The following is a 24467-nucleotide window of genomic DNA, read 5'->3' as shown; positions in this document are numbered from 1 at the left end:
TTTATTTGTTTCTCCTTTAGGTACATGCTACTTTGTTGCAGGGCGTGTGTCCCATTCTTTACAGTGTGCTCCTCACCCAGCCAGAGACTTGGCAGAAGTTTTTGTGGTCAGTATTTGTGGTCAGTGTAGCTGCCCAACATCCTGAAACACAGGCCTGCATCTCAGTTAGATTTTACTCAGAATTTCCAAAATGGATTTGGGAAACAAGAAAAGGGAATAATACAGATTTTAGTGATCCTTTATCTCACTTTTAGCGGGATGCAGAACCTGCCAGTTTTTTCCATAGCATTCAAAAATTGATGTACAATTATTGATAATATTTTAATGATCTTCTTATTTTTAAAAAAGATTTATTTGTCAGAGAGAGAGAGAGAGAGAGCACCAGCAGGGGGAGCAGCAGGGAGAGGGAGAAGCAGACTCCCCGCTGTGCAAGGAGCCCGATGCGGGACTTGATCCCAAGACCCTGGGATCATGACCTGAGCCAAAGGCAGATGCTTAAATGACTGAGCCCCCCAGGTGTCCCTACTTTAAGGATTGTAAAGCAAAGTTACTAAACCAACCATCCCTCATTCGTGTTTCCCATCATCTGAGGATAATATTTACTTTTTACAGGGTGGTCATGAGTCAGGTAGGGTTTCCAGTCCCCTTACATGTATTTATCAAGATGTTCCTCATCTCAGTTCTATTATCTCCATTTTGCAAGTGGAGAAAAAAGGGACAGAGTTCACAGAATAAGTGGCAGGATTAGTATTTTAATCTAGGCAGCCTGATTCCAAGCCTGTAGTCTTTGTTATTACATACTGCTTTTATTATTTTTTTTTTAAGATTTTATTTTTTTGACAGAGAGAGAAGCAGGGGGAGAGGGAGAAGCAGGCTTCCGCGGAGCAGGGAGCCTGATGCAGGGCTCGATCCCAGGACCCTGGGATCATGACCTGAGCCAAAGGCAGACACCCAACGACTGAGCCACCCAGGCCCCCCTACACACTGCTTTTATTAGCGTACAAGACAAAAACCCACAAGAAGTCTTACTGGAATAAGGAATATTTAAGCTGTAGATGAAGACTACACCCTGGAAGTGAACAGAGCACCTGGGTATGACATAATGAACAGCAGATACAAAGAGGCTTTTCGTAGGAGTACAAGTTATTCACTATGGCTGGGCATGAATAGAAAGAGGATTTGAAGAGGAAAAAAGGACGGAAGGTTCCTGTTTGTGTGACTTGCTAAAGCATTTGGAACTTCTCTTGAGAGCACTGGATAGAAATGCAGGTGAAAATAACTGAATTTCCATGTTATGCTATATCTCTCTGGTGTCAGGAAGGGGAAAAAAAAGATTGAAATGAAGTATCTGTTCATGTTGATTATACTCTGGTTGTCAAATGCCAAATTTTGAAACCTGGCTTTAGCACTTGCTAATTTAGTAACACGGGCAAATTACTTAACCTTCCTCTGCCTCTGGCTCCTAAGCTGTAAAATGAAAAAAGTAATAGTATTTACCTAAAAAAAAAGTTGTGACAAGAGAATCCCAGAGTCTAAAGTGTTTGGGATAGTCCCTAGCACACACTAAGTTCTTCATGAGAGATAGTTGTGTGTAACAGAAGAAATACATGTTTATTATTGAGAGTTAGATGAAAAAGGAAAGAAGCCTCAGTTCTTTTCGCTGCCACAGTTAAGAATTACAGGACAGCGAAAGGAAAGGAAAGCAGAGCAAAGTTGTATTAAAGTGCACTCCAAGGGAGGAGCAGGCCAATCTAGAGAGACAATGCACCTCCCCCCCCACCCCGGACAAACTCCCAGGGGTGGGCTTATATCAATTTTTTCTTTGGGGCTGGTCCTAGGGTCACAACATTTGAGTGACAGGCCTGGATTATATAATAAGTTGCCAATTACACATGTCCTTTTCCAAAATATATTGGAAATGCCTGCACAGGGTAGGAAACTGCAACATTATTTCTCTTCTGGAGACAGGTCCGATAAGGACAAGAGGCTGCTTTCTGCACAAGTGCAACTAGCACAACAAACTTAACTCTTCCTCTGCCAGGATGTTGTAACTGCAAAATGACTGCTACAGGATGGAGTAGGGTGGTCCTTGTTTGGGGCTCTCCATCAGGATATCTAAGGTCCATCCTCTTGTTGCTCATGCCTAGCTTCCTGCCTAACACGTTCAGTAAATAAGAAATGCAAACATATATTGTAGTGGATATATGGATATTTTTAGGTATTCCTCTCTGCTCCCCATCTTTATTTCTTTGAAACATCAGTGCTGTCATATATTTGAGCAAATAATAATAGTGACCATTTCATAAAAATCTAATTAAAAATAATGTATCCATCCCTCAAATTCAGAAGTCTCTCTGAGAAATGATGACAAACGCCCCGGTTGGGAAATTGATCATACAAGTATGCTGAAGCTTGTCTTTTTACTCTGAGTATGTCTAGTTGTCCTCAAAAGCCAAGTTTTGAATTATTTGTGCTATTCACAAAAGTTGACATCTACAATACAGTCTGCCTCCATTGCAATTTTTTGGGCTCTCATTCTTTTTTATATCTAAAAAGTGTCTGAAACTGCAAAATAAAGGCTATCATTTTATCCCTTCGTCTAGTAGTAGTGGGTACAATTTCATTAGTAAAGGATCACGTGACCTGCTTCTATTACAAACTTTCTTTAAAGCTATTTGCTAAGTACGTTTTGTTTGTTTGTCAATGGGAAAAAAACTCGACTTCACTGGCATCAGACAACTGCTTTATGTCTGCAAATGGCTTCCCGGATTCTGGAAGTTGCAGTCCTCGAATTACCAATAGGGAGATTTGCTGGGGGGAAGGGGGTGGCTTAAGGGGGCGGATATAGTTCTTCCTCCTCTTGGGGGTTATGGGTAATGTAGTCCTCAACTCTGTCCGGAAACAAGGGGCGGCTGAGGCCCTTGTTCCCCCTCGGGACTTCTGGGAAGTGTAGTTCCGGGGCGCCGTGTAGTCTGAGGCACTTCCGCCCCGGAAAAGCAAGGCCGCCACCATCTTTCGGTCCGGAGGTGAGTCAGTCTTGCAGCCCCCACGACCGCTCCGAGCGTTTTCGGCCTGAGCGTGGGACTAGTCGCTCCCTAGCCGGCCGTGTTAGGATGGAGAAGTCGCGGCCGCCGGCGGAGGCTGAGAGACGGAGGGCAGAAGTTTGGATCCCTCAGCTCTCCTCCCCCACTTACCAAGCAGCGCTGCTACTCCTCTCGGTACACTCTCTGGCGACTTGTTCTCTGCGCTCTCCTTTCCTCCTCTGTAAAGTAGCGGGAGAGAGAGAGTAACCACTGGTAGAGTTGTGATTCGCAGTATACGAGATAGTACGTGCCCAAAGCTTTGAAAGGTGGCGGCACGGGATAACGGTTGGCTCTTGCTATTGATACCAGTAGTTCTGTCCGCAGCGCCCTTTTGCCGGGAAGCCCCAGTGCAGGGAGCGAGGCCCGGGCTGCGGGAGCGACGGCATGGCCCCGCCGTCATCCTCCCGGACACCGAGCTCTTCCCGGGCTGTCCCCATCTCTCCTTTAGGAGGTGCCGAGTCAGCCGCGCCGGCGCCCGGGGATGTCCGCTGCAGTTTATCCGCGAGACGGACGGGGTCGTGCTGTCCCGTCGAGTCCCGTCCTTCACCCCCGCCCCTGACTTCGGAAAGGGGAGGAAGGACGGACTTCCACGGGCTCCTCGGCGCGTAGCCCCGGGTGCGTACCAGCCGAAGCGCTTTCTTGATCTGTCGTCTCTGTTTTCCGCTCACCAGGTTTCCTTCACTCAGTGAGTGACTTACTAGGGAAATGTCCCAGTATTTATTGCATCCACCTGCGAATGTTTAATCTCCGTGTTAATATGTGTTGAGTGTGTATGTGAGTTTTAACCACAAGCACGTGTGTTTATTTTTGAATTTACCACGTTTTACATTTCTTTTTGTTCTCCTTTCTTGTCTTCAGTTTGGTTTCCTTTTATTTGCTCTCAGCTGGTTTGGAATAAAAACGGTTGTCTGTCTCAGATACTAAATTTAGCCAGTATGTATTCTCATTCCGAGAAATGTAGAAACTAAACATGTACTTGATATTTGATGATGGCACCTCACCACCACTGCCTTTTTTAAACTGGAGGGCAGATGATAAGTCTATATTTTGTTAAAACCACCCTCCAAATTGGTCCTATCGTTCTTGGGCCTTTTTTTTTTTTTTTTTTAAATAACAAAGACGCAGTGTTTTCTTACCATTGCTTCTTTTCGGGTTCGTATAGTTATGATTGTTCTTCATCTTTGTTCAACTGAAATGTCCTTTTTTTCTCCTTCGTGTCAATAATCATTCGGTTGAGCATAGAATTCAAGTTTGACAATTATTTTCTTCCTTTTGGAGATAGCATTCAGTCGTTTGAGATCTCCATTCTGTTTCCTTGATTCTGTCAATCAGATTGTCATTTCTATTAGGTAAACTATTTTCTTTCTGGGAGCTTTAAGGATTCTTGTTGTTGTTTTTAGTTCTTTGCATTCCTGCATTTCAGCATGATTTTTTAGGATGTATTTATGTATTATTTATTTTTAAAGATTTTATTTATTTGAGAGAGAGAATGAGAGAGAGAGAGGGGAGGGTCAGAGGGAGAAGCAGACTCCCCGTTAATCAGGGAGCCCGACGTGGGACTCGATCCTGGGGTTCCAGGATCATGACCTGACCCGAAGGCAGTCACCCAGCCAACTAAGCCACCCAGGCGCCCCAGGCTGTATTTATTTATTTATTTATTTATTTATTTATTTATTTATTTATTTTTTAAAGATTTTTTTTTTTTTTTTTTTTTATTTGACAGAGAGAGACACAGCGAGAGAGGGAACACAAGCAGGGGGAGTGGGAGAGGGAGAAGCAGGCTTCCCGCTGAGCAGGGAGCCCGATGCGGGGCTCGATCCCAGGACCCTGGGATCATGACCTGAGCTGAAGGCAGACGCTTAACGACTGAGCCACCCAGGCGCCCCCAGGCTGTATTTATTTTTAAAAAATGTTTAGAGGTGGGGAAGGGGCAGAGGGAGAAGGGGAGAGAGAATCCCAAGTAGGCTCCATGCTCAGTGCAGAGCTCCAAGTGGGGCTGGGACTCAAACCCTGAGATCATGACCTGAGCCAAAATCAAGAGTCTGACGCTTAACTGACTGAGCCACCCAGGCGCCCCAGGAGTGTATTTATTTTTATTTATACTGTTCAGAATTGCTGTATGTGAACTCAGCAATTATCTTTTGAAATAAGACCTCTCTGCTATTTCTTCTGTTCTCTTTTTTTCATACTCCTCCTATCGGAGAAATGTTGGAGCCTCTCAATCTATCTTCTGTGTCTTGATTTTTATTTTGTATATTTCTTTATCTCCATGAACATAGGATAAAAGGCTTTTACCAATAAGCGTTTTTGACTTCATAAAGTAAATTGACTCGAAATGATGCTTTGCTAATACCAGTGTGGATGAAATGTTATTAGGTGGGCAACAAATTATTAAGTAAGAAGAAATTTATTTATTTTTAGTTAGATAAGTAAGAAGAAATTTTAAGTTGGAATTAGGATTTTCAGAGAATAAAGGTGATTTTTATAGGAGAGCATTAATATGTGAAGTCCAGATACCTTTCAGGTTTTTTTTTGCTATTGTTGGAAAAGACATCTGCAGATACAGTTTATGATGCAAACTATCGTCTGCTTTTTTGCAGCTGCAAGAAAAAGGGACTCCTGGTTCTTTGAACTTTCCATCTACTCATTTAATCCGTGGAACAACCTTATGAGGTGGGTATGATTTGCGGTTCTTATATTCATGTGCAGATGATCACAGTGAGGCCCAGTTTTTTCTTTAACACCCCCAATGTTATATAGATGGTAAATACTGTTTCTAGGATTTAAGCATAGGCCCTTGACTTCAGAAGCCATTTTTTTTTAACCTACATGTTAACAATACCCTTCATGTCCTACATCCTCAGGATGAGAAATTCTTATAGTAGGGATATTGCATTTGGTTGTACAGGTTGTTCACTGTCCAATGGCCCCTGGCTGACAGACTTGGTAGTTGGAATCTACTCCATGCTCTGCTTACCATTGCTCTATGCGGCGACATCTGCCTGGAAGTAGGAGAGCTTTCATATAATTTCTGCAAAGATCCACATGGGCTCCCTGGCCTGCATCTCATGGCTTCTTTGTCCTTCCCCAGTTATGCCTTCCCAGGACTCTGACCTTCCCCAGAAGGAGCAGGAGAAAATGACCGAGTTTCAGGTAAGGCATTCTTTTCTGTCTCCTCACATGTGATTTAACTTCTCACAGATTAGGCACATCTCTCTCCTCTTCCTTGGAAAAGTTAATGGAAAACAACAGATTTCTTTCTTTCTTTCTTTTTTTTTTTTAAGATTTTAAGCGAGAGAGGGAACACAAGCAGGGGGAGTGGGAGAGGGAGAAGCAGGCTTCCTTCCAAGCAGGGAGCCTGATGCGGAGCTCGATCCCAGGACCCTGGGATCATGACCTGAGCCGAAGGCAGACGCCTAACGACTGAGCCACCCACGTGCCCTAAGGCTTTCTATTTATTTATTTCACTTAGATTGTCGAAGATTTTTTTTAAAAGGAGTTATGTCCTATTTGGCCAGAGTCTAGAGATTCAGGAACACTTGTACTCTCTTGCATGAAAGGTGAATTGGGAAAACCTTTTGAGACGGAAATCTGCCACTGTGCTTTGAAAATTTTGAAAGTGTTTATTCTGTGACTTTGCAGTTGCTACTTTCAGCTACGGTCTCTGTAAAAGGATCTTTGCAGCATTGATTAAAATTAAAAATCTTGGGGCGCCTGGGTGGCTCAGTCGGTTAAGCGTCTGCCTTCGGCTCAGGTCATGATCCCAGGGTCCTGGGATTGAGTCCCGCATTGGTCTCCCTGCTCAGCAGGGAGTCTGCTTCTCCCACTCCCTCTCCCTCTGCCCTTCCCCCTGCTTGTGTGCTCTTGTGCTCTCTCTCTCTCTTGCTCTCTCTCAAATAAAATCTGAAAAAAAAAAAAAGAAAATTGAAAATCTGTAATTATACATGATTTGGATGATGAAAGATAAATCATCAATTCTAAGGAAAGTTAAACTCTGTGGTCATAAAATGGAATGAGACACTATAACGATGATAATTGTTCAGATTTATTGAGCAGTTTGCTACATGCCAGGCATCATCCTACGTGCTTTACATATACTCAGTCATCTAATGTTTTCAAACACTTTGTGGTATCGACATCATTAAAGAGAAGAGAAAATGGAGAGAGTGGGAAGTTAAGGAATTTCCCCAAGGTCCTAGAATTAAAACTTTGAAATTTGAGCAGAGTGCCTTCACCAGCTGTGAACGGGGCAGGTGGACACAGCATGTACGTTGAAAACACAGAAGAGCTGTGTGCTCGTCCTGAGAGGGCTGCCGAAGGCCTGTGAACACTGCAGACGTTACAGTGACAGAATCCAAGCTTTGTGGGGTGGTCGGGAGGGAACAGTGAGGGGAGACAACTGTGGGACTGAAATCTGCCTGGGCTCCCTCCAAACTGTCAACAAATTTTTTGGTAATCCTCTTGATCCTTCTCGGTGCTGCCCCTTTCCCAGTGGAGATTATGGGATTGAGGTTGCGTGTGCTCGGTGTTGTAGGAGGCCGTGACGTTCAGGGACGTGGCGGTGGTCTTCACCATGGAGGAGCTGGGGCTGCTGGACTCCACCCAGAGGAAGCTGTACCGAGACGTGATGGTGGAGAACTTCAAGAACTTGGTCTCAGTGGGTGAGAACAGGCGCCCCGTGACACCCCCTTGAGAGTCAGTGTCCTTAGTTGTTCCAAAGCTTTGGACCTTTTGAATTGGTTCCCTGACCCTGAAGACACAAGTTTCTGTAATCCCTGGGATTACAGGCATAGGTTTTCCTGGTCTTTCTGCTCAGGTAAAATTCTGTCCAGGGGTGGTTTTGCCCCCAGGTGACATTTGGCAATGTCTGGAGACACTTTTGATTGTTACAGCTGGGGGGTGGGGAGGGGTGCCCCTGGCTACCAGTGCTGCTTAAACCTCCTACAATGCACTGGACAACCCGAAGGACAAAGAATTGGCCAGTCCAAAATATCACTAGTGCCTCAGTGGAGAAACCCTGTTTAGTCGTGGCATTAATTCAGTACCCTGTGCTGGCGTGGGTTTTTTTGTTTGTTTTGTTTTGTTTTTTGTTTTTTCCCAATGAAATAGAATAAAATAGAATAAGGATAGAAACTATCAGAGTTCCTTATCAAGACCTGCTCACATTGCAGCAAAAACTGACCATTTGCGGTGAGTGGTGTGAGAGTGTGGGAAATAGGATGAGAACAGACATTGGCTAAATCTAATTTTATCTCTGTCTAGACATGAACTAGGTCATGACCTAAATTTACTTATGATCGAGAAGTCCCTAAAATACCACTTAAAAGGTTCTGAGGGTTGTAGAACTTGGATAAAAATACATGTTAGCTGCGTGTGTATCTTAGAAGTGTGTATCTGCCTTTTCATAGGACATCTTCCCTTCAAGCCAGATATGGTATCCCAGTTGGAGGCAGAAGAAGAGCTTTGGATGATGGAAGGAGAACCCCAAAGAAATGGGTATTCCAGGGAAGACCACGTGGCTATTCCTTCAGGTACCAGCTAATCTGCTTCTCACCACGTCCGTGATGACCACTCTTGTCCGAGTACTATCCTCCCTTTCCTGGACTGCGACAGCAGCCTCCATATTGGTCTCCCTGCCTCCTCCCTTGCCTTCCTGTCATCTGTTCTCCACATGGTACCGGAGTGATACCACATGGTACCTCAGTTAGAAAGCAAGTGAGGCCATGCCATTCCCCTGCTGAAAACCCTCCAAAGCTTCCCATTTCACTCAAAGCCCTCACAGTGGCCTGCAAGACCCTACCCGATCTGGATTCCTCACCAGGTTCCTCTTTGATCAACCTTGCTTTTACCCTGACTTCGATCGTTCCTGGCATCCTGGCTCCCCTGGGGTGTTCTCTCTGCTGTTGCAGGGCCTTCGACTAGCTCCCCCTCTGCCTGGGCAGAGAGGCGGTGGCCCCTCCCTTACTAAGGTCTTTGCTCGGATTTCATCAGCATCCGCTCGGCCTTCTGTGTCTGCCCTTTCAAACATCATCCCTCTCTCCGTTCTCCAGGCCCTCACCCTGCCTTATTTTGTGTCTGAGTACTGATCGCCTCCTGACCTACTAAAACATTTTTATTTACTTGTTCACCATCGACCTCCCCATGAAGTAGGAATTTTGGCGGCTTCATTTGTTGTGTCTACTCAAAGTCTCGGATGGGCCTTCTGCATAGGAGGGGATCCTGTGCACTTGGTAAATGAATAAGTTGTTTCAATAGTTACCGTCCTTGTAGAAGTGAGCGATGATACCAGCCTTTCCCGGATGGGAAGAATACCTAGTCCAGGTCCCCAGCCTTCCGATTTCTTTCCCACCTAGCCTTTTTCACTGCCCCCATCCTTCTCTTGCCCTCTCTCTCTTATCTTTCGCCTCACTTCTCCATCTTTTCCTTTCTCTTTAATTTACGTATTTCTCAGTTCTCCCCATTTAGAAATTAAAAACTCAATATTCCCAGAGCAAGTAAATTCATATGCTGTCCCTCTGCTTGAAAAATGAAACAGAGAAGCCTGTCTGCAAAAGTGATAAATTAGGCGACGAATTCTGTTAGTAATTGATGGATGTACCCCCTTCTTGTTTTGTCCTTTTCCATATTTATGTTACTTCACGTTTGATGTGTTCAGGATGTTAGATTCTTGCTTCACTTTTCTGGGTCTTATCTTCACGTGCAGACTTAACCTCAGGAATGATGACCCTAATAAGTATTGTTACTTCTCAGTTTTGCATGATAGAACAAGTCTCTCTTGTAACAAATCTTGTAGCATTTTCTGCCACCTTTTCTCAAAGGTTTTTTTTTTTTTTTTTAAGATTTTATTTATTTATTTGACAGAGACATAGCGAGAGCAGGAACACAAGCAGGGGGAGTGGGAGAGGGAGAAGCAGGCTCCTGGCTGAGCAGGGAGCCCGATGTGGGGCTCGATCCCAGGACGCTGGGATCATGACCTGAGCCGAAGGCAGACGCTTAACGACTGAGCCACCCAGGTGCCCCTCTCAAAGGTTTTTTGAACTCTTCAACGTCAGCATGTTTCTGTGTTTTGCAATCGTGCCCCACATTCAAAAACTGTCCTAAAATGCTCTTTGTAGGTCACAAGAAGACAAAAGGCTTATTTTTATAAAGATTCTTAAAAATGAAAAGCTTACAGATATTGGAGACAAGTGGACATCACATCTCTGTTACTCCTAGAGATGGCCGATAGGTTTAGAGCACACTAGTGTGACCGGTGGATTGTTCTGGAACATTGTTTTCCAGTGAATGTCTAATATAACTCTCATTTCTGAGACATCTTTGAATATGTAAAGATTCATACTGATTAACCTTAGAAGATAAAAGCTATTCACAGTTATCAGGATGCATAACTAAACTATCAGAAATTATTAATGCCAGTATGCCCAGCAGTTCATTCATCAGCTCTCATGTAACAAGCTCGGTTGGCTACCTCGTTCATACAGCCAGCTTCCCACTTAACCACCCTCCCCTCTCTCTGACGCCGAAATAATCATAAAACCCATATATGGTAGTCGTTTAGTAGTTTGGACGTTCAGACGTCAAAAGACACTGATATACCTGTGGAGATGAGGAGGGTCCTGGTTAGGAAAGAAAATTACAGACTTTCTGAAGTTTTCCAGTGCAATTTGCATCGGTATTAACTAGCTGATAGAGCAACGTGAGAAGCCTTTTACATGCTGTAGTGAGTTGTGATACCAAACACCAACTTCCCAGGTTACGGGCACAGTCCTCCTCAAGACTGCCCACTGAGACATCAGATACCAGCTGGGCTTTCCAGGGCCACCTTCACTTCTGATCCAACTGGCATTCACTAGAATAACAGAATTCAGGAAAGCTCTACACTTAAAATTATAATTGTATTATAGCAGAAAGAATACAAATCAGCCATTATTTTTTTTTAAAGATTTTATTTTTAAGTAATCTCTACCCCCAAGGTGGGGCTCCAACTTAGCTCCAAGATCAAGAGTCAAATGCTCGGGGCGCCTGGGTGACTCAGTTGTTAAGTGTCTGCCTTCGGCTCAGGTCAGGATCCCAGTGTCCTGGGATTGAGCCCCGCACCGGGCTCCCTGATCAGCAGGAAGCCTGCTTCTCCCTCTCCCACTCCCCCTGCTTGTGTTCCCTCTCTCACTGTGTCTCTCTCAGTCAAATAAATAAATAAAATCGTTAAAAAAAAAAAAAAAAAGAGTCAAACGCTCTACTGACTGAGCCAGCCAGGTGCCCCCAAAAGAATACAAATTGGAACCAGCAAAAGGAAAAGATGCATAGGGTGGGGCCTGGGAGAGTTCCCTCCCACCTCCCTCTGATAAGGACCCTTGTAACTATTTTGGGCCCATCCACATAATACAAGATAACTTCCGCATTTCAGGATTTTTTTTTTGAGAGAGTGCACATGCAAGCAGAGGAGCGGGGTGGTGAGGGTGAGGGGCAGAGGGAGAGGGAGAGAGAGTCTTTTTTTTTTTTTTATGTAGTGTTCCATGATTCATTGTTTGCGTATAACACCCAGCGCTCCATGCAGTACGTGCCCTCTTTAATACCCATCACCGGGCTAACCCATCCCCCCACCCCCTGCCCTTTAGAACCCTCAGTTTGTTTCTCAGAGTCCATAGTCTCTCATAGTTCGTCTCCCCCTCAGATTTCCCCCGCTTCATTCTTCCCCGCCTGCTATCTTCTTTTTTTTTTTTTAAACATATAATGTATTATTTGTTTCAAAGGTACAGGTCTGTGATTCAACAGTCTTACACAATTCACAGCGCTCACCATAGCACATACCCTCCCCAATGTCTATCACCCAGCCACCCCATCCCTCCCATCCCCCACCACTCCAGCAACCCTCAGTTTGTTTCCTGAGATTAAGAATTCCTCATATCAGTGAGATCATATGATACATGTCTTTCTCTGATTGACTTATTTCGCTCAGCATAATACCCTCCAGTTCCATCCATGTCATTGCAATGGCAAGATTTCATTCCTTTGAATGGCTGCATAATATTCCATTGTATATATATACCACATCTTCTTTATCCATTCATCTGTCGATGGACATCTTGGCTCTTTCCACAGTTTGGCTATTGTGGACATTGCTGCTATAAACATTGGGGTGCACGTACCCCTTCGGATCCCTACATTTGTATCTTTGGGGTAAATATCTGGTAGAGCAATTGCTGGATTGTATGGTAGCTCTATTTTCAACTTTTTTTTTTAAATTTTATTATGTTATGTTAGTCATCATTATGTTTTTGATGTGGTGATCCACGATCCATTGTTTTCATATAACACCCAGTGCTCCATGCAGTATGTGCCCTCCTTAATACCCATCACCTGGCTAACCAACCCCCCCTCCCCCCTCCCCTCTAAAACTCTGTTTGTTTCTCAGAGTCCATAGTCTCTCAAGGTTCATCTCTCCCTCCAATTCCCCCCTCTGCTCATTTTTCCCTTCCTTCTCCTAATGTCCTCCATGCTATTCCTTATGTTCCACAAATAAGTGAAACTGTATGATAATTGACTTTCTCTGCTTGACTTATTTCACTTAGCATAATCTCCTCCAGTCCCATCCATGTTGATGTAAAAGTTGGGTATGCATCCTTTCTTTTTTTTTTTAAAAAGATTTATTTATTTATTTATTTATTTATTTATTTAACAGAGATAGCATAAGTAGGCAGAGTGGCAGACAGAGGGAGAGGGAGAAGCAGGCTTTCCGCTGAGCAGGGAGCCGGATGCGGGGCTCGATCCCAGGACCCTGGGATCATGACCTGAGCCGAAGGCAGCCTCTTAACCAACTGAGCCACCCAGGTGCCCTGTATTCATCTTTTCTGATGGCTGAGTAATATTCCATTGTATATATGGACCACATCTTCTTTATCCATTCATCTGTTGAAGGGCATCTCGGCTCTTTCCACAATTTGGCTATTGCAGACATTGCTGCTATGAACATTGGGGTGCATATGGCCCTTCTTTTCACTACCTCTGTGTCTTTGGGGTAAATACCCAGTAGTGCAATTGCTGGGTCATAGGGTAGCTCTATTTTTAAATTTTTGAGGAACCTCCACACTGTTTTCCAAAGTGGCTGTACCAACTTGCATTCCCACCAACAGTGTAAGAGGGTTTCCCTTTCTCCACAACCTCTCCCACATTTGTTGTTTCTTTCCCTGTCCATTTTTGCCATTCTGACTGGTGTAAGGTGGTATCTCAATGTGGTTTTGATTTGGATTTCCCTGATGGCTAATGATGATGAACATTTTTTCATGTGTCTGTTAGCCATTTGTATGTCTTCTTCAGAGAAGTGTCTTTTATACCTTCTGCCCACTTTTTGACTTGATTATTTGTTTTTTGGGTGTTGAGTTTTTGGATACCAGCCCTTTATCTGTAGTGTCATTTGCAAATATCTTCTCCCATTCTGTGGGTTGCCTCTTTGTTTTGTTGACTGTTTCCTTTGCTGTGCAGAAGCTTTTTATCTTGATGAAGTCCCAAAAGTTCATTTTTGCTTTTGTTTCACTAGCTTTTGGAGATATATCTTGAAAGAAGTTGCTGTGGGCAATGTCAAAGAGGTTACTGCCTATGTTCTCCTCTAGGATTTTGATGGATTCCTGTCTTACATTGAGGTCTTTCATCCACTTTGAGTTTATCTTTGTGAATGGTGTTAGAGAATGGTCGAGTTTCAGTCTTCTGCATGTGGCTGTCTAATTTTCCCAGCACCATTTATTGAAGAGACTGTCTTTTTTCAGTCTCTTCATGCATACAACACATTAATAAGAGGAGGGAGAAGAACCATATGGTCCTCTCAATTGATGCAGAAAAAGCATTTGACAAAATACAACATCCTTTCCTGATTAAAACTCTTCAGAGTATAGGGATAGAAGGAACATTCCTCAAGTTCATAAAATCCATCTATGAAAAATCCACAGCGAATATCATCCTCAATGGGGAAAAGCTGAGAGTCTTTCCCTTAAGATCAGGAACACTTCAAGGATGCCCACTCTCACCACTGTTGTTCAACATAGTACTAGAAAACATTGCATGTTTTTTCCTGCTTTGTCAAAGATTATTTGACCATAGAGTTGAGGGTCCATATCTGGGTTCTCTATTCTGTTCCATTGGTCTGTATGTCTGTTTTTGTGCCAGTACCATGCTGTCTTGGTGATCACTGCTTTGTAATATAGCTTGAAATCGGGCAACGTGATGCCCCCAGCTTTGTTTTTCTTTTTCAACATCTCCTTGGCGATTCGGGGTCTTTTCTGATTCCATACAAATTTTAGGATTGTTTGTTCCAGCACTCTGAAAAATGTCATTGGAATTTTGATCGGGATGGCATTGAAGGTATAGATTGCTCTGGGCAGCATAGACATTTTAACAATGTTTATTCTTCCGATCCATGAGCATGGAATATTTTTCTATCTTTTTGTGTCTTCTTCAATTTCTTTCATGAGTGTTCTGTAGTTCCTAGAGTGTAGATCCTTTACCTCTTGGGTTAGGTTTATTCCGAGGTATCTTATGGTTTTTGGTGCTATTGTAAATGGAATCGTTTCTCTAATTTCTCTTTCTATAGTTGCATTGTTAGTGTATAAGAAAGCAACTGATTTCTGTGCATTGATTTTGTATCCTGCCACATTAGTGAATTGCTGTATGAGTTCTAGTAATTTGGGGGTGGAGTCTTTTGGGTTTTCCACATAAAGTATCATGTCGTCTGCGAAAAGAGAGAGTTTGACTTCTTCTTTGCCAATTTGAATACCTTTTATTTCTTTTTGTTGTCTGATTGCTGTTGCTAGGACTTCTAGTACTTATTTCTCTGATTCTATTTTCTTGAATTCTGAGTTGTTTTTCCCTGGCCTCCTCTTTTCCCTTTTTATCTATTATATTGTCTTCCAAGTCGCTTATTCGTTCTTCTGCTTCACTTACCCTAGCTGTTAGATTATCTAGATTGGATTGGATTTCATTGATAGCATTTTTAAGTTCTGCTAATTCAGCTTTCTTTTCTGCCCTTAGAGACTCTATGTTGCCATTAATTGATTTCTCCATTCTAGCCATTGTCTTCACAATTGCTAGCCTGAATTCCATCTCCGACATCTTGGTTATATCTGCATCCATTTGTAAATCTGCAGCATAAGTCATAATCTCTGAGTCTTTTCTGTTTTGGGGGCTCCTCCTCCTAGTCATTCTGTTGATGGGTGTTTGAGGGAATGTATAGAGTCCAAATTATTGACCAGAACCCAAGCAAGATGCACCTGTTTTCTTGGGACCTTAGGGTTGCTGGCCTCTTGTTTTCCCAGCCTGTCTTCTGGGGGAGGGGCCTGCTGCGCTGTTACTCAGGCAACCCTGTTTGGGCAGAGTTGCCCTGCCCCCCTGTGGCGGGGGATGGGCTCAGCGGGAATCAGTTTTTGGGGCTTTTGTTCTCTGATGGCTTTCCCTGGCGGCTTTCCGCATCTCTTCCGAGAGTCAGAGCAGAAGAGACCATTTCCAACCCTCTGCCTCAGAGCAGAGAGACCACAGTCTGTTCTTTGGTGAGCTCTCCAGGCCACACTGTCTCCGTTTCTGTCCATGCTGCTATAAACTGCAGCGTCCTGGGTTGTGCGCCCCTCTGCAGTGCTCCCAGTCCTGCCTCCAGGTCGGGGCACATCTCTGCCCTTTGTGCTTCTAAAACCGCCAGCCGCTCCCAGTTCGCCTGCTCCCAGTTTGCCCGCGCGACCCCGCCGCTCCGGGTTTCTGCCCCGGGGGCTGCCCTAAAGTCCTTTTATCGCCGCTACCAGTCTGCGAGTCTGTGCCCTGTCCCCAGTGTGTGAGGCTGTCGCTCACCAGCGGTGTAGGATCCCCACGGCCAGGCACCGTCCCGCTGCCGTTTATCCTCCGATATCTGCCTGCGGAATCACAGCTCCCCACTTCATACCTCAAAACCAACTGCCTGCAATATTCTGTTTGTAGAGATCCAGATCTTACATCTCAGGCTGGTTTCGTGGGTGCTCAGAGTGGTCTGGTAGATATCCAGCTCAATTCCGGGGACCAGTTGAAATAGGGTCCCCTACTCCTCTGCCATCTTTCCTTCTCCTTATTTTCAACTTTTTGAGGAACCTCCATGCTGTTTTCCAGAGTGGCTGCACCAGTTTGCATTCCCACCAACAGTGTAGGAGGGTTCCCCTTTCTCTGCATCCCTGCCAACATCCCTGTCGTTTCCTGACTTGTTAATTTTAGCCATTCTGACTGGCGTGAGGTGGTATCTCATTGAGGTTTTGATTTGGATTTCCCTGATGCCAAGCGATGTTGAGCACTTTTTCATGTGTCTGTTGGCCATTTGGATGTCTTCTTTGGAAAAATGTCTGTTCATGTCTTCTGCCCATTTCTTGATTGGATCATTTGTTTTTTGGGTGTTGAGTTTAATAAGTTCTTTATAGGTTTTCGATACTAGCCCTTTATCTGATACGTCATTTGTAAATATCTTCTCCCATTCTGTCAGTTGTCTTTGGTTTTGTTGACTATTTCTTTTGCTGTGCAAAAGCTTTGTATCTTGGTGAAGGCCTAGTAGTTCATTTTTGCCCTTGCTTCCGTTGCCTTTGGCGATGTTTCTAGGAAGAAGTTGCTGCGGCTGAGGTCGAAGAGGTTGCTGCCTGTGTTCTCCTTTAGGATGTTGATGGACTCCTGTCTCACATTTAGGTCTTTCAACCATTTTGAGTCTATTTTTGTGTGTGGTGTAAGGAAATGGTCCAGTTTCATTCTTCTGCATGTGGCTGTCCAATTTTCCCAACACCATTTGTTGAAGAGACTGTCTTTTTTCCATTGGACATTCTTTCCTGCTTTGTCGAAGATTAGTTGACCATAGGGTTGAGGGTCCATTTCTGGGTTCTCTGTTCTGTTCCATTGATCTATGTGTCTGTTTTTGTGCCAGTACCATACTGTCTTGATGATGACAGCTTTGTAATAGAGCTGGAAGTCTGGAATTGTGATGCCACCAGCTTTGCTTTTCTTTTTCAACATTCCTCTGGCCATTTGGGGTCTTTTCTGGTTCCACACAAATTTTAGGATTATTTGTTTCATTTCTTTGAAAAAAGTTGATATTTTGATAGGGATTGCATCGAATGTGTAGATTGCTCTAGGTAGCATTGACATCTTCACAATATTTGTTCTTCCAATCCATGAGCATGGAATGTTTTCCCATTTCTTTGTGTCTTTCTCAATTTCTTTCATGAGTATTTTATAGTTTTCTGAGTACAGATTCTTTGCCTCTTTGGTTAGATTTATTCCTAGGTATCTTATGGTTTTGGGTGCAATTGTAAATGGGATCGACTCCTTAATTTCTCTTTCTTCTGTCTTGTTGTTGGTGTATAGGAATGCCACTGATTTCTGTGCATTGATTTTATATCCTGCCACTTTACTGAATTCTTATATGAGTTCCAGCAGTTTTGGGGTGGAGTCTTTTGGGTTTTCCACATAAAGTATATCATCTGCAAAGTGTGAGAGTTTGACGACTTCTTTGACAATTTGGATGCCTTTTATTTCTTTTTGTTGTCTGATTGCTGTGGCTAGGACTTCTAATACTATGTTGAATAGCAGTGGTGATAGTGGACATCCCTGCCATGTTCCTGACCTTAGGGGGAAAGCTCTCAGTTTTTCCCCATTGAGAATGATATTTGCTGTGGGTTTTTCATAGATGGCTTTTATGATATTGAGGTATGTACCCTCTATCCCTATACTCTGAAGAGTTTTGATCAAGAAAGGATGCTGTGCTTTATCAAATGCTTTTTCTGCATCTATTGAGAGGATCATATGGTTCTTGTTCTTTCTTTTATTAATTGATTTGCAGATGTTGAACCAACCTTGCAGCCCAGGGATAAATCCCACTTGGTCGTGGTGAATAATCCTTTTAATGTACTGTTGTATTCTATTGGCTAGTGAGAATTTGGTGAGAATTTTTGCATCCGTGTTCATCAAGGATATTAGTCTGTAGTTTTCCTTTTTGATGGGGTCTTTGTTTGGTTTTGGGATCAAGGTAATGGTGGCCTCATAAAACGAGTTTGGAAGTTTTCCTTCCATTTCTATTTTTTGGAACAGTTTCAGAAGAATAGGTATTAATTCTTCTTTAAATGTTTGGTAGAATTCCTCTGGGAAGCCAGCTGGCCCTGGGCTTTTGTTTGTTGGGAGATTTTTGATGACTGCTTCAATTTCCTTAGTGGTTATAGGTCTGTTCAGGTTTTCTATTTCTTCCTGGTTCAGTTTTGGTAGTTGATACATCTCTAGGAATGCATCCATTTCTTCCAGATTATCTAATTTGCTGGCATAGAGTTGCTCATAATATGTTCTTAAAATTGTATTTCTTTGGTGTTGGTTGTGATCAGGGAGAGAGAATCTTAAGCAGGCTCCGTGCTGAGCCTGACGTGGGGCTTGATCCCACAACCTTGAGATCATGACCTGAGCTGAATTCAAGAGTTGGGACGCTTAACCAACTGTGCCACCCAGGCACCCCCATCTCAGGATCCTTAATTTAATGAAATCTAAAGTCCCTTTTGTCATGTACATGAACATATTCACAGGTTCCAGGGATTAGGGCATGGACATCTTTAGGGGGCCATTTGGTTAGCATACCTAGAAATGTGTACATATGTGTTGAGACTTTTTCAGCTTATATTTTTAGAATGTAACTTTACATTTAAGCAGATTAATTATTAAGGACTTGGTACCCCCCCCCAAACATTTGAAGCCAGTGGCTTCCATTCATTTTTAGCCATGATCCTCAATCAAATATTTTACATCTTCACCCGCATGGGTGTAATGTATGTGCGTATTTATTGTGTGTGTCTATAGATGAAACAAGCATTTCATATAGTGTTTTCCTTACTGCTTGTGATACACTTCTCATATTCTATTTCTATTTCTATTTCTTTTTTTTTAACTATTTGTTCAATTTATGGAATTGGTTTCGTAGTTCATTAATGCATCCCAACAATTTGAAAAATTGTATTACAGTGGAGATAATGTAATGAAGAAAACAAAACGCATGTTTTCCTCATGCGTGTTACAGTCTAGTGGGTCTAAAAAGACAAGAAAAAGTTAGGAAGTATACAGTAAGTCAAATAATATGTGCTGTAGGGAAAAATACAGCAGGGTAAGACAAATGCAGAGAATCAAAGGTGTATGGGAGTGGGGAGGAATTATTTTATATTGGGTGGTGAGGAAGGCCGTACCCAACTGAGCAACATTTGAGTGGGGATCTAAAGGGAATGAATGAAAAAGCAAACCTTGCAACTTTCTGGGAAAAAGCCTTCCAAGCCGAGTTTAACTCCCCTCTTCCTCTTCAGGGTTGCCTTTGAGAGTCTATGCTGTGCTCTCTTTCTTTCCTTCTCCCAGGTTCCTTCTCGGTCATACGAGATTAGTTTTCCCTTTTCCTTTTCTTTCTAGAGCCCTGAATTACTACCAGGTTTAGAATAATGAATGTTAGTATTCCAACCACTTCCCAAATTTACTCTTGGAAGATAATTCCTGCCAGGACCTAAAGTACTATTTCCTGTCTACAGTCTGAGCTTTTGTAACCTAGTGGTAGAATCCCTCTTGTCATAAGCCTACTGAAGAAAAGGTGAGTAGGCTTTTAATTGATGTTATTGTAGGATGGAGTGTAAATTGTCTTTGTGGCCTGCAGCCAGTTGATTTCAAACTTACAGCTCTCATATTAAATTATCAAATTTATGGTTCTAAATTTAGGGTCGCATTTACATTTAGTGGGTAAGAGTCTGTTGACCCCATTCTTTGCTTCCACTTGCATGGAAAACATAAAAGGATAAATGACGTTGTACAGACATGACCCTGCCCCTGGTTTATTGAGGTGTTATCCTACGGCCTAGATGTGAAATCCTGACATTTCTCTACCTAAGTATTTGCTTGTCCTCATCTCTGAATATTGCTTTTTCTCATAGGCAGCAAGAATCAAAATGAGATGGAGACACTTCGAAAAGTTGCATTGAAATACCTTTCCCATGAAGGACTATCCTGCTGGCAAATCTGGAAACAGGTTGCAAGTGATTTAACCAGGTGTCTTCAGAGAAAGCGTTCCCAGTTACTACAAGGTGATTCTGTTCAGGTTTCTGAAAATGAAAATAGTGTAATGAATCATAAAGGAAATGGCTCCACTTACACTGTAAATCAAGAGCGGTCAATTTTGAGAACCCGGGACTCTTGTGGGAATACATACCTGCGTGAGTCACAGAATCAGAGTAGAGGTCAGCAAGTTAACGTGAAAAATAACCGGCATATATGTGAGGCCTTCGTGCAGAAATCACCGCTTACCAATCATATTAACACTGACACAGAACAGAAACCTTACAGATTCAACAAATGTGGCAAAAGCATGAGTGACGGCTTCAATCATCATGTACCCCCAGGAGAGGAATTCCATCCATGTCATGAGTGCGGAAAGGGCCTCAGTTATAGCTCGGTGCTTCCACATCATCAGAATGTTCACACAAGAGAGAAATGCTCTAGTCAGAGCTCACATCTGTGGACCCGTCAGAGAATTCGCCCAAGAGAGAAACTCAATAAATGTCATGGATCTGGTGATTGCTTTAGTAAGAGCTCTTTCCAGCCACTTACCCACACAGGGGAGAAGGCCTACAGATGTGATAGTTGTGGCAAGGGGTTCAGTAGCAGCACAGGCCTTATCATTCATTACAGGACTCACACTGGAGAGAAACCTTATAAATGTGAGGAGTGCGGGAAATGCTTTAGTCAAAGTTCGAACTTTCAGTGCCACCAGAGAGTCCACACTGAAGAGAAACCATATAAATGTGAAGAGTGTGGTAAGGGCTTCGGTTGGAGTGTTAATCTTCGTGTTCATCAGAGGGTCCACAGGGGTGAGAAACCCTATAAATGTGAGGAGTGTGGGAAGGGCTTCACTCAGGCTGCACACTATCACATACATCAGAGGGTCCACACTGGGGAGAAACCTTATAAATGCGATGTCTGCGGTAAGGGCTTCAGTCACAATTCGCCGTTAATATGCCATCGGAGAGTCCACACTGGAGAGAAACCGTACAAATGTGAGGCGTGTGGGAAAGGCTTTACCCGCAATACAGATCTTCACATCCATTTCCGAGTTCACACGGGAGAGAAACCCTACAAGTGTAAGGAGTGTGGGAAGGGCTTCAGTCAGGCTTCTAATCTTCAGGTCCATCAGAACGTCCACACTGGGGAGAAACGATTCAAATGTGAAACGTGTGGGAAGGGCTTCAGTCAGTCATCCAAGCTTCAAACCCATCAGAGAGTCCACACAGGAGAGAAGCCGTACAAATGTGATGTGTGTGGGAAGGACTTCAGTTACAGTTCCAATCTTAAACTGCACCAAGTGATTCACACTGGAGAAAAACCATATAAATGTGAGGAATGCGGGAAGGGCTTCAGTTGGCGATCAAATCTTCACGCTCATCAGAGAGTCCACTCTGGAGAGAAACCCTATAAATGTGAGGAGTGTGATAAGAGCTTCAGTCAGGCTATAGATTTTCGGGTACACCAGAGAGTCCACACTGGAGAGAAACCATACAAATGTGGTGTTTGTGGTAAGGGCTTCAGTCAGTCCTCTGGTCTTCAATCCCATCAGAGAGTCCACACTGGGGAGAAGCCATACAAATGTGATGTCTGTGGAAAGGGTTTTAGGTACAGCTCGCAGTTTATATACCATCAGAGAGGCCACACTGGAGAAAAACCTTATAAATGTGAGGAATGTGGGAAAGGCTTCGGAAGGAGCTTGAACCTTCGCCATCATCAGAGGGTCCACACAGGAGAGAAACCCCATAGATGTGAGGAGTGTGGTAAGGCCTTCAGTCTCCCCTCAAATCTTAGGGTCCATTTGAGTGTTCACATTAGGGAAAAACTGTTTAAATGTGAAGAGTGTGGGAAGGGCTTCAGTCAGAGTTCACGTCTTCAAGCCCATCAGAGAGTCCACACTGGAGAAAAACCGTACAAATGTGACGTATGTGGTAAGGACTTCAGTCACCGTTCACGTCTCACATACCATCAGAAAGTCCACACTGGCAGGAATCGTTAAAAGTGAAGAATGCGTTAATGGCTTCGGTCAGGATGCACATCATCACGTGTTTGGAGAGTCCGGGCTGGTAATAAACTATCAAGCATTGAGAAGAAAGGGTTTTCTTCAGATAGAATCTTTCTAACAAATCCATTAAAATAATGGCATGGAACCATAATAACAGGGATAGAACTAATATTCAGGGGAGGAATGGCTTGTGACCCTCTTGGCAAGATCCATGTGATATAAATGGTCTTTAAGAGTGAATATATGCCTAAAGATAATGCATGGAAAGGATATTTGCCATATACTAGCTAGTTTTTTGGGGGTCAGGGAAGTTTTTGGATAATCTTCTCTTTAACTTACATTTTATACTTATTTACAGTGACTATTATTTTTACTGAAGCTGTAAAGTTATGAAAAATGAATAAAATTACTAAAATTTCCTGTAACCAAGAACTCATAATATGATTGCTTTATTTCATATGGTATATTGGATTAAAATTAAGAAATAGATCCCCATTGATGAATCTTGGATCTTCAGAAGTAAATTGGTATCTGCTGCAGATGTATATAAAAGAATGGTCATTGTGTCATTGTTCATAATAGCAAACATAAACAATCAAATGGATTGCCAAGGTATTTTATGATTTATTAATCCAGTGGAACACTATGCAAACATCAAATGGAAAAAGGTAAGTTTGTAGTTAAGGATGTTGGAAGATGTCCAGAATATATTAACCTGAAAAAACAAAGCATGGGATTTTTGTGTTACTAATATATATATATACACTAATATATAATGTATATATATAAATATATATATATTTACATTTCTTTAAACTTACTGTTTTGAAATAATCTAAAACTTCACAAAAAAATGTAAAAATTATATAAAATCTCTTGCATACCCTTTACTCAGATTCACCAGTTAACATGTTTGAGTCTTTCTTTGCATGTTCGTGAATGTCTGTTCTTCACAGTAGGGAATGGTTTTTAGAAATCAAGACGTGGGAAATAGATATGTTACTGAGGGGATGGAGATGATAAATAGGTAGATAGATAGGGCGGTGGATAGGGAGATACATAGGTAGAATGAATCATGAGTTTATACTTCTACCACCAATTTTTAAAAATATTTTATTTAGAGAGCATGAATGGGGGGAGAGGCAGAGGGAGAAAGAGAATCTCAAGCAGACTCCATGCTGAGCATGGAGCCCAACGTGAGGCTTGATCTCACAACCCTGAAATCACGACCTGAGCTGAAATCAAGAGTTGGACACTTAGCTGACTGGAGCCACCCAGGCACCCCTCTACCACCAATTATTAATTTGACATCATAGTGTTCTTTCTAGCCTTCCCCCATTATAAATTGCATCTTTGTTCTCCAAGAATAAAAAATTTGGCTCCCAGCATCATCCACTTATTTACTGGAGAGTGTAAACATGCACCCAGCTACAACTTGGGGGTTCTATTCATGGAAAAAGAATGGGGTATTGGACAACAAGTGCTAGAGGTGATTTGAATGGCATAGTCTTTCCACCATAACTTTTCCCATTCTCAGGGCATTGACTCTTTAAACCAAGTTAAATCTCACAGGACCATGAAGAAAAGTACCCAATAGAAAAATAAATCCAAAGATAGGCATATCCAAATGAGAACCCACCAGATAGTGATTCCTTGCCGATACTAGTACAGCTAATGTGAAGGAATGGTACCTTGTGAAGGGCAGGTTGGGGAGCAGTTCTGGCCATTGACCAGCCCTGCATAACACCATCTGCTATTCACCTCCCATTTCCCCTTATACTTCTCAGAGTGAGTTTGACAATTCTCAGGACATCAAGGACTGCATCCCTCCATTGCTTCTTGAGAGAAGTAAAGTATTTTAGGAGAAACTGGAGTTAGACCAAACAAGAATATTATTTACAAAGTGGTATATTATAAATTAAAAAGCAGACTCTGGAACTAGACTTGTTCAGTTCAGCCATTTGCCAGTTGAGTAACTGCAAACAAGATGCTTAACCTCTCTCTTCCTCAGTTTGCTTGTGTGTTCAGTGTGGATGATCTCTCTTCTGTTGTGAGGGTTGAAACTTTATGCCTGGCATATAGTAAGAGCTGTACAGTATTAGCTATTATCTTCAATAGATAAAATTATTACTATATAGTTATGAAATTCTAAGCCAGGGAACGGTAAACTATAGGTTGTTGGCCAAATCCAGAATCTATCCTATTTTTGTATGGCCTGAAAGCAGGAATTTCACCTGTAAAGAATTTTAAGGAGGAAAAAAAGTATAAAAAAAAAAAAGTAAGGAGGAAGCAAAGAATATGGACTGCAAAGCCTAAAACATTTATTG

At 42.7% G+C, this 24467-nt stretch overlaps 1 protein-coding gene across 3 annotated transcripts; it reads left to right on the top strand.

The window, feature by feature from the left end:
* Positions 1-2978: 2978 nt before the first annotated feature.
* Positions 2979-22868, top strand: ZNF227 (zinc finger protein 227). Of its 3 annotated transcripts, XM_032388528.1 has the most exons (7): positions 2990-3026; positions 3532-3698; positions 5684-5756; positions 6175-6236; positions 7618-7744; positions 8492-8614; positions 20012-22868. In XM_032388528.1, exons 4-7 carry the CDS (start codon positions 6177-6179, stop codon positions 22132-22134), a joined length of 2433 nt encoding a protein of 810 aa, XP_032244419.1. In that variant the 5' UTR covers positions 2990-3026; positions 3532-3698; positions 5684-5756; positions 6175-6176; the 3' UTR covers positions 22135-22868. The 3 variants fall into 3 exon arrangements, with proteins under 3 accessions (XP_032244416.1, XP_032244418.1, XP_032244419.1); XM_032388525.1 differs by lacking the exon at positions 3532-3698 and having other exon boundaries at positions 2979-3026; XM_032388527.1 differs by lacking the exon at positions 3532-3698 and having other exon boundaries at positions 2979-3218.
* The last annotated feature ends 1599 nt before the right edge of the window (positions 22869-24467 follow it).

The sequence above is a fragment of the Phoca vitulina genome, unplaced genomic scaffold (genome assembly GCF_004348235.1).
Source record: "Phoca vitulina isolate PV1807 unplaced genomic scaffold, GSC_HSeal_1.0 scaffold52, whole genome shotgun sequence".
NCBI classification, from domain to species: Eukaryota; Metazoa; Chordata; class Mammalia; order Carnivora; family Phocidae; genus Phoca; species Phoca vitulina.
This window is presented reverse-complemented; position numbering and strand designations above follow the sequence as displayed.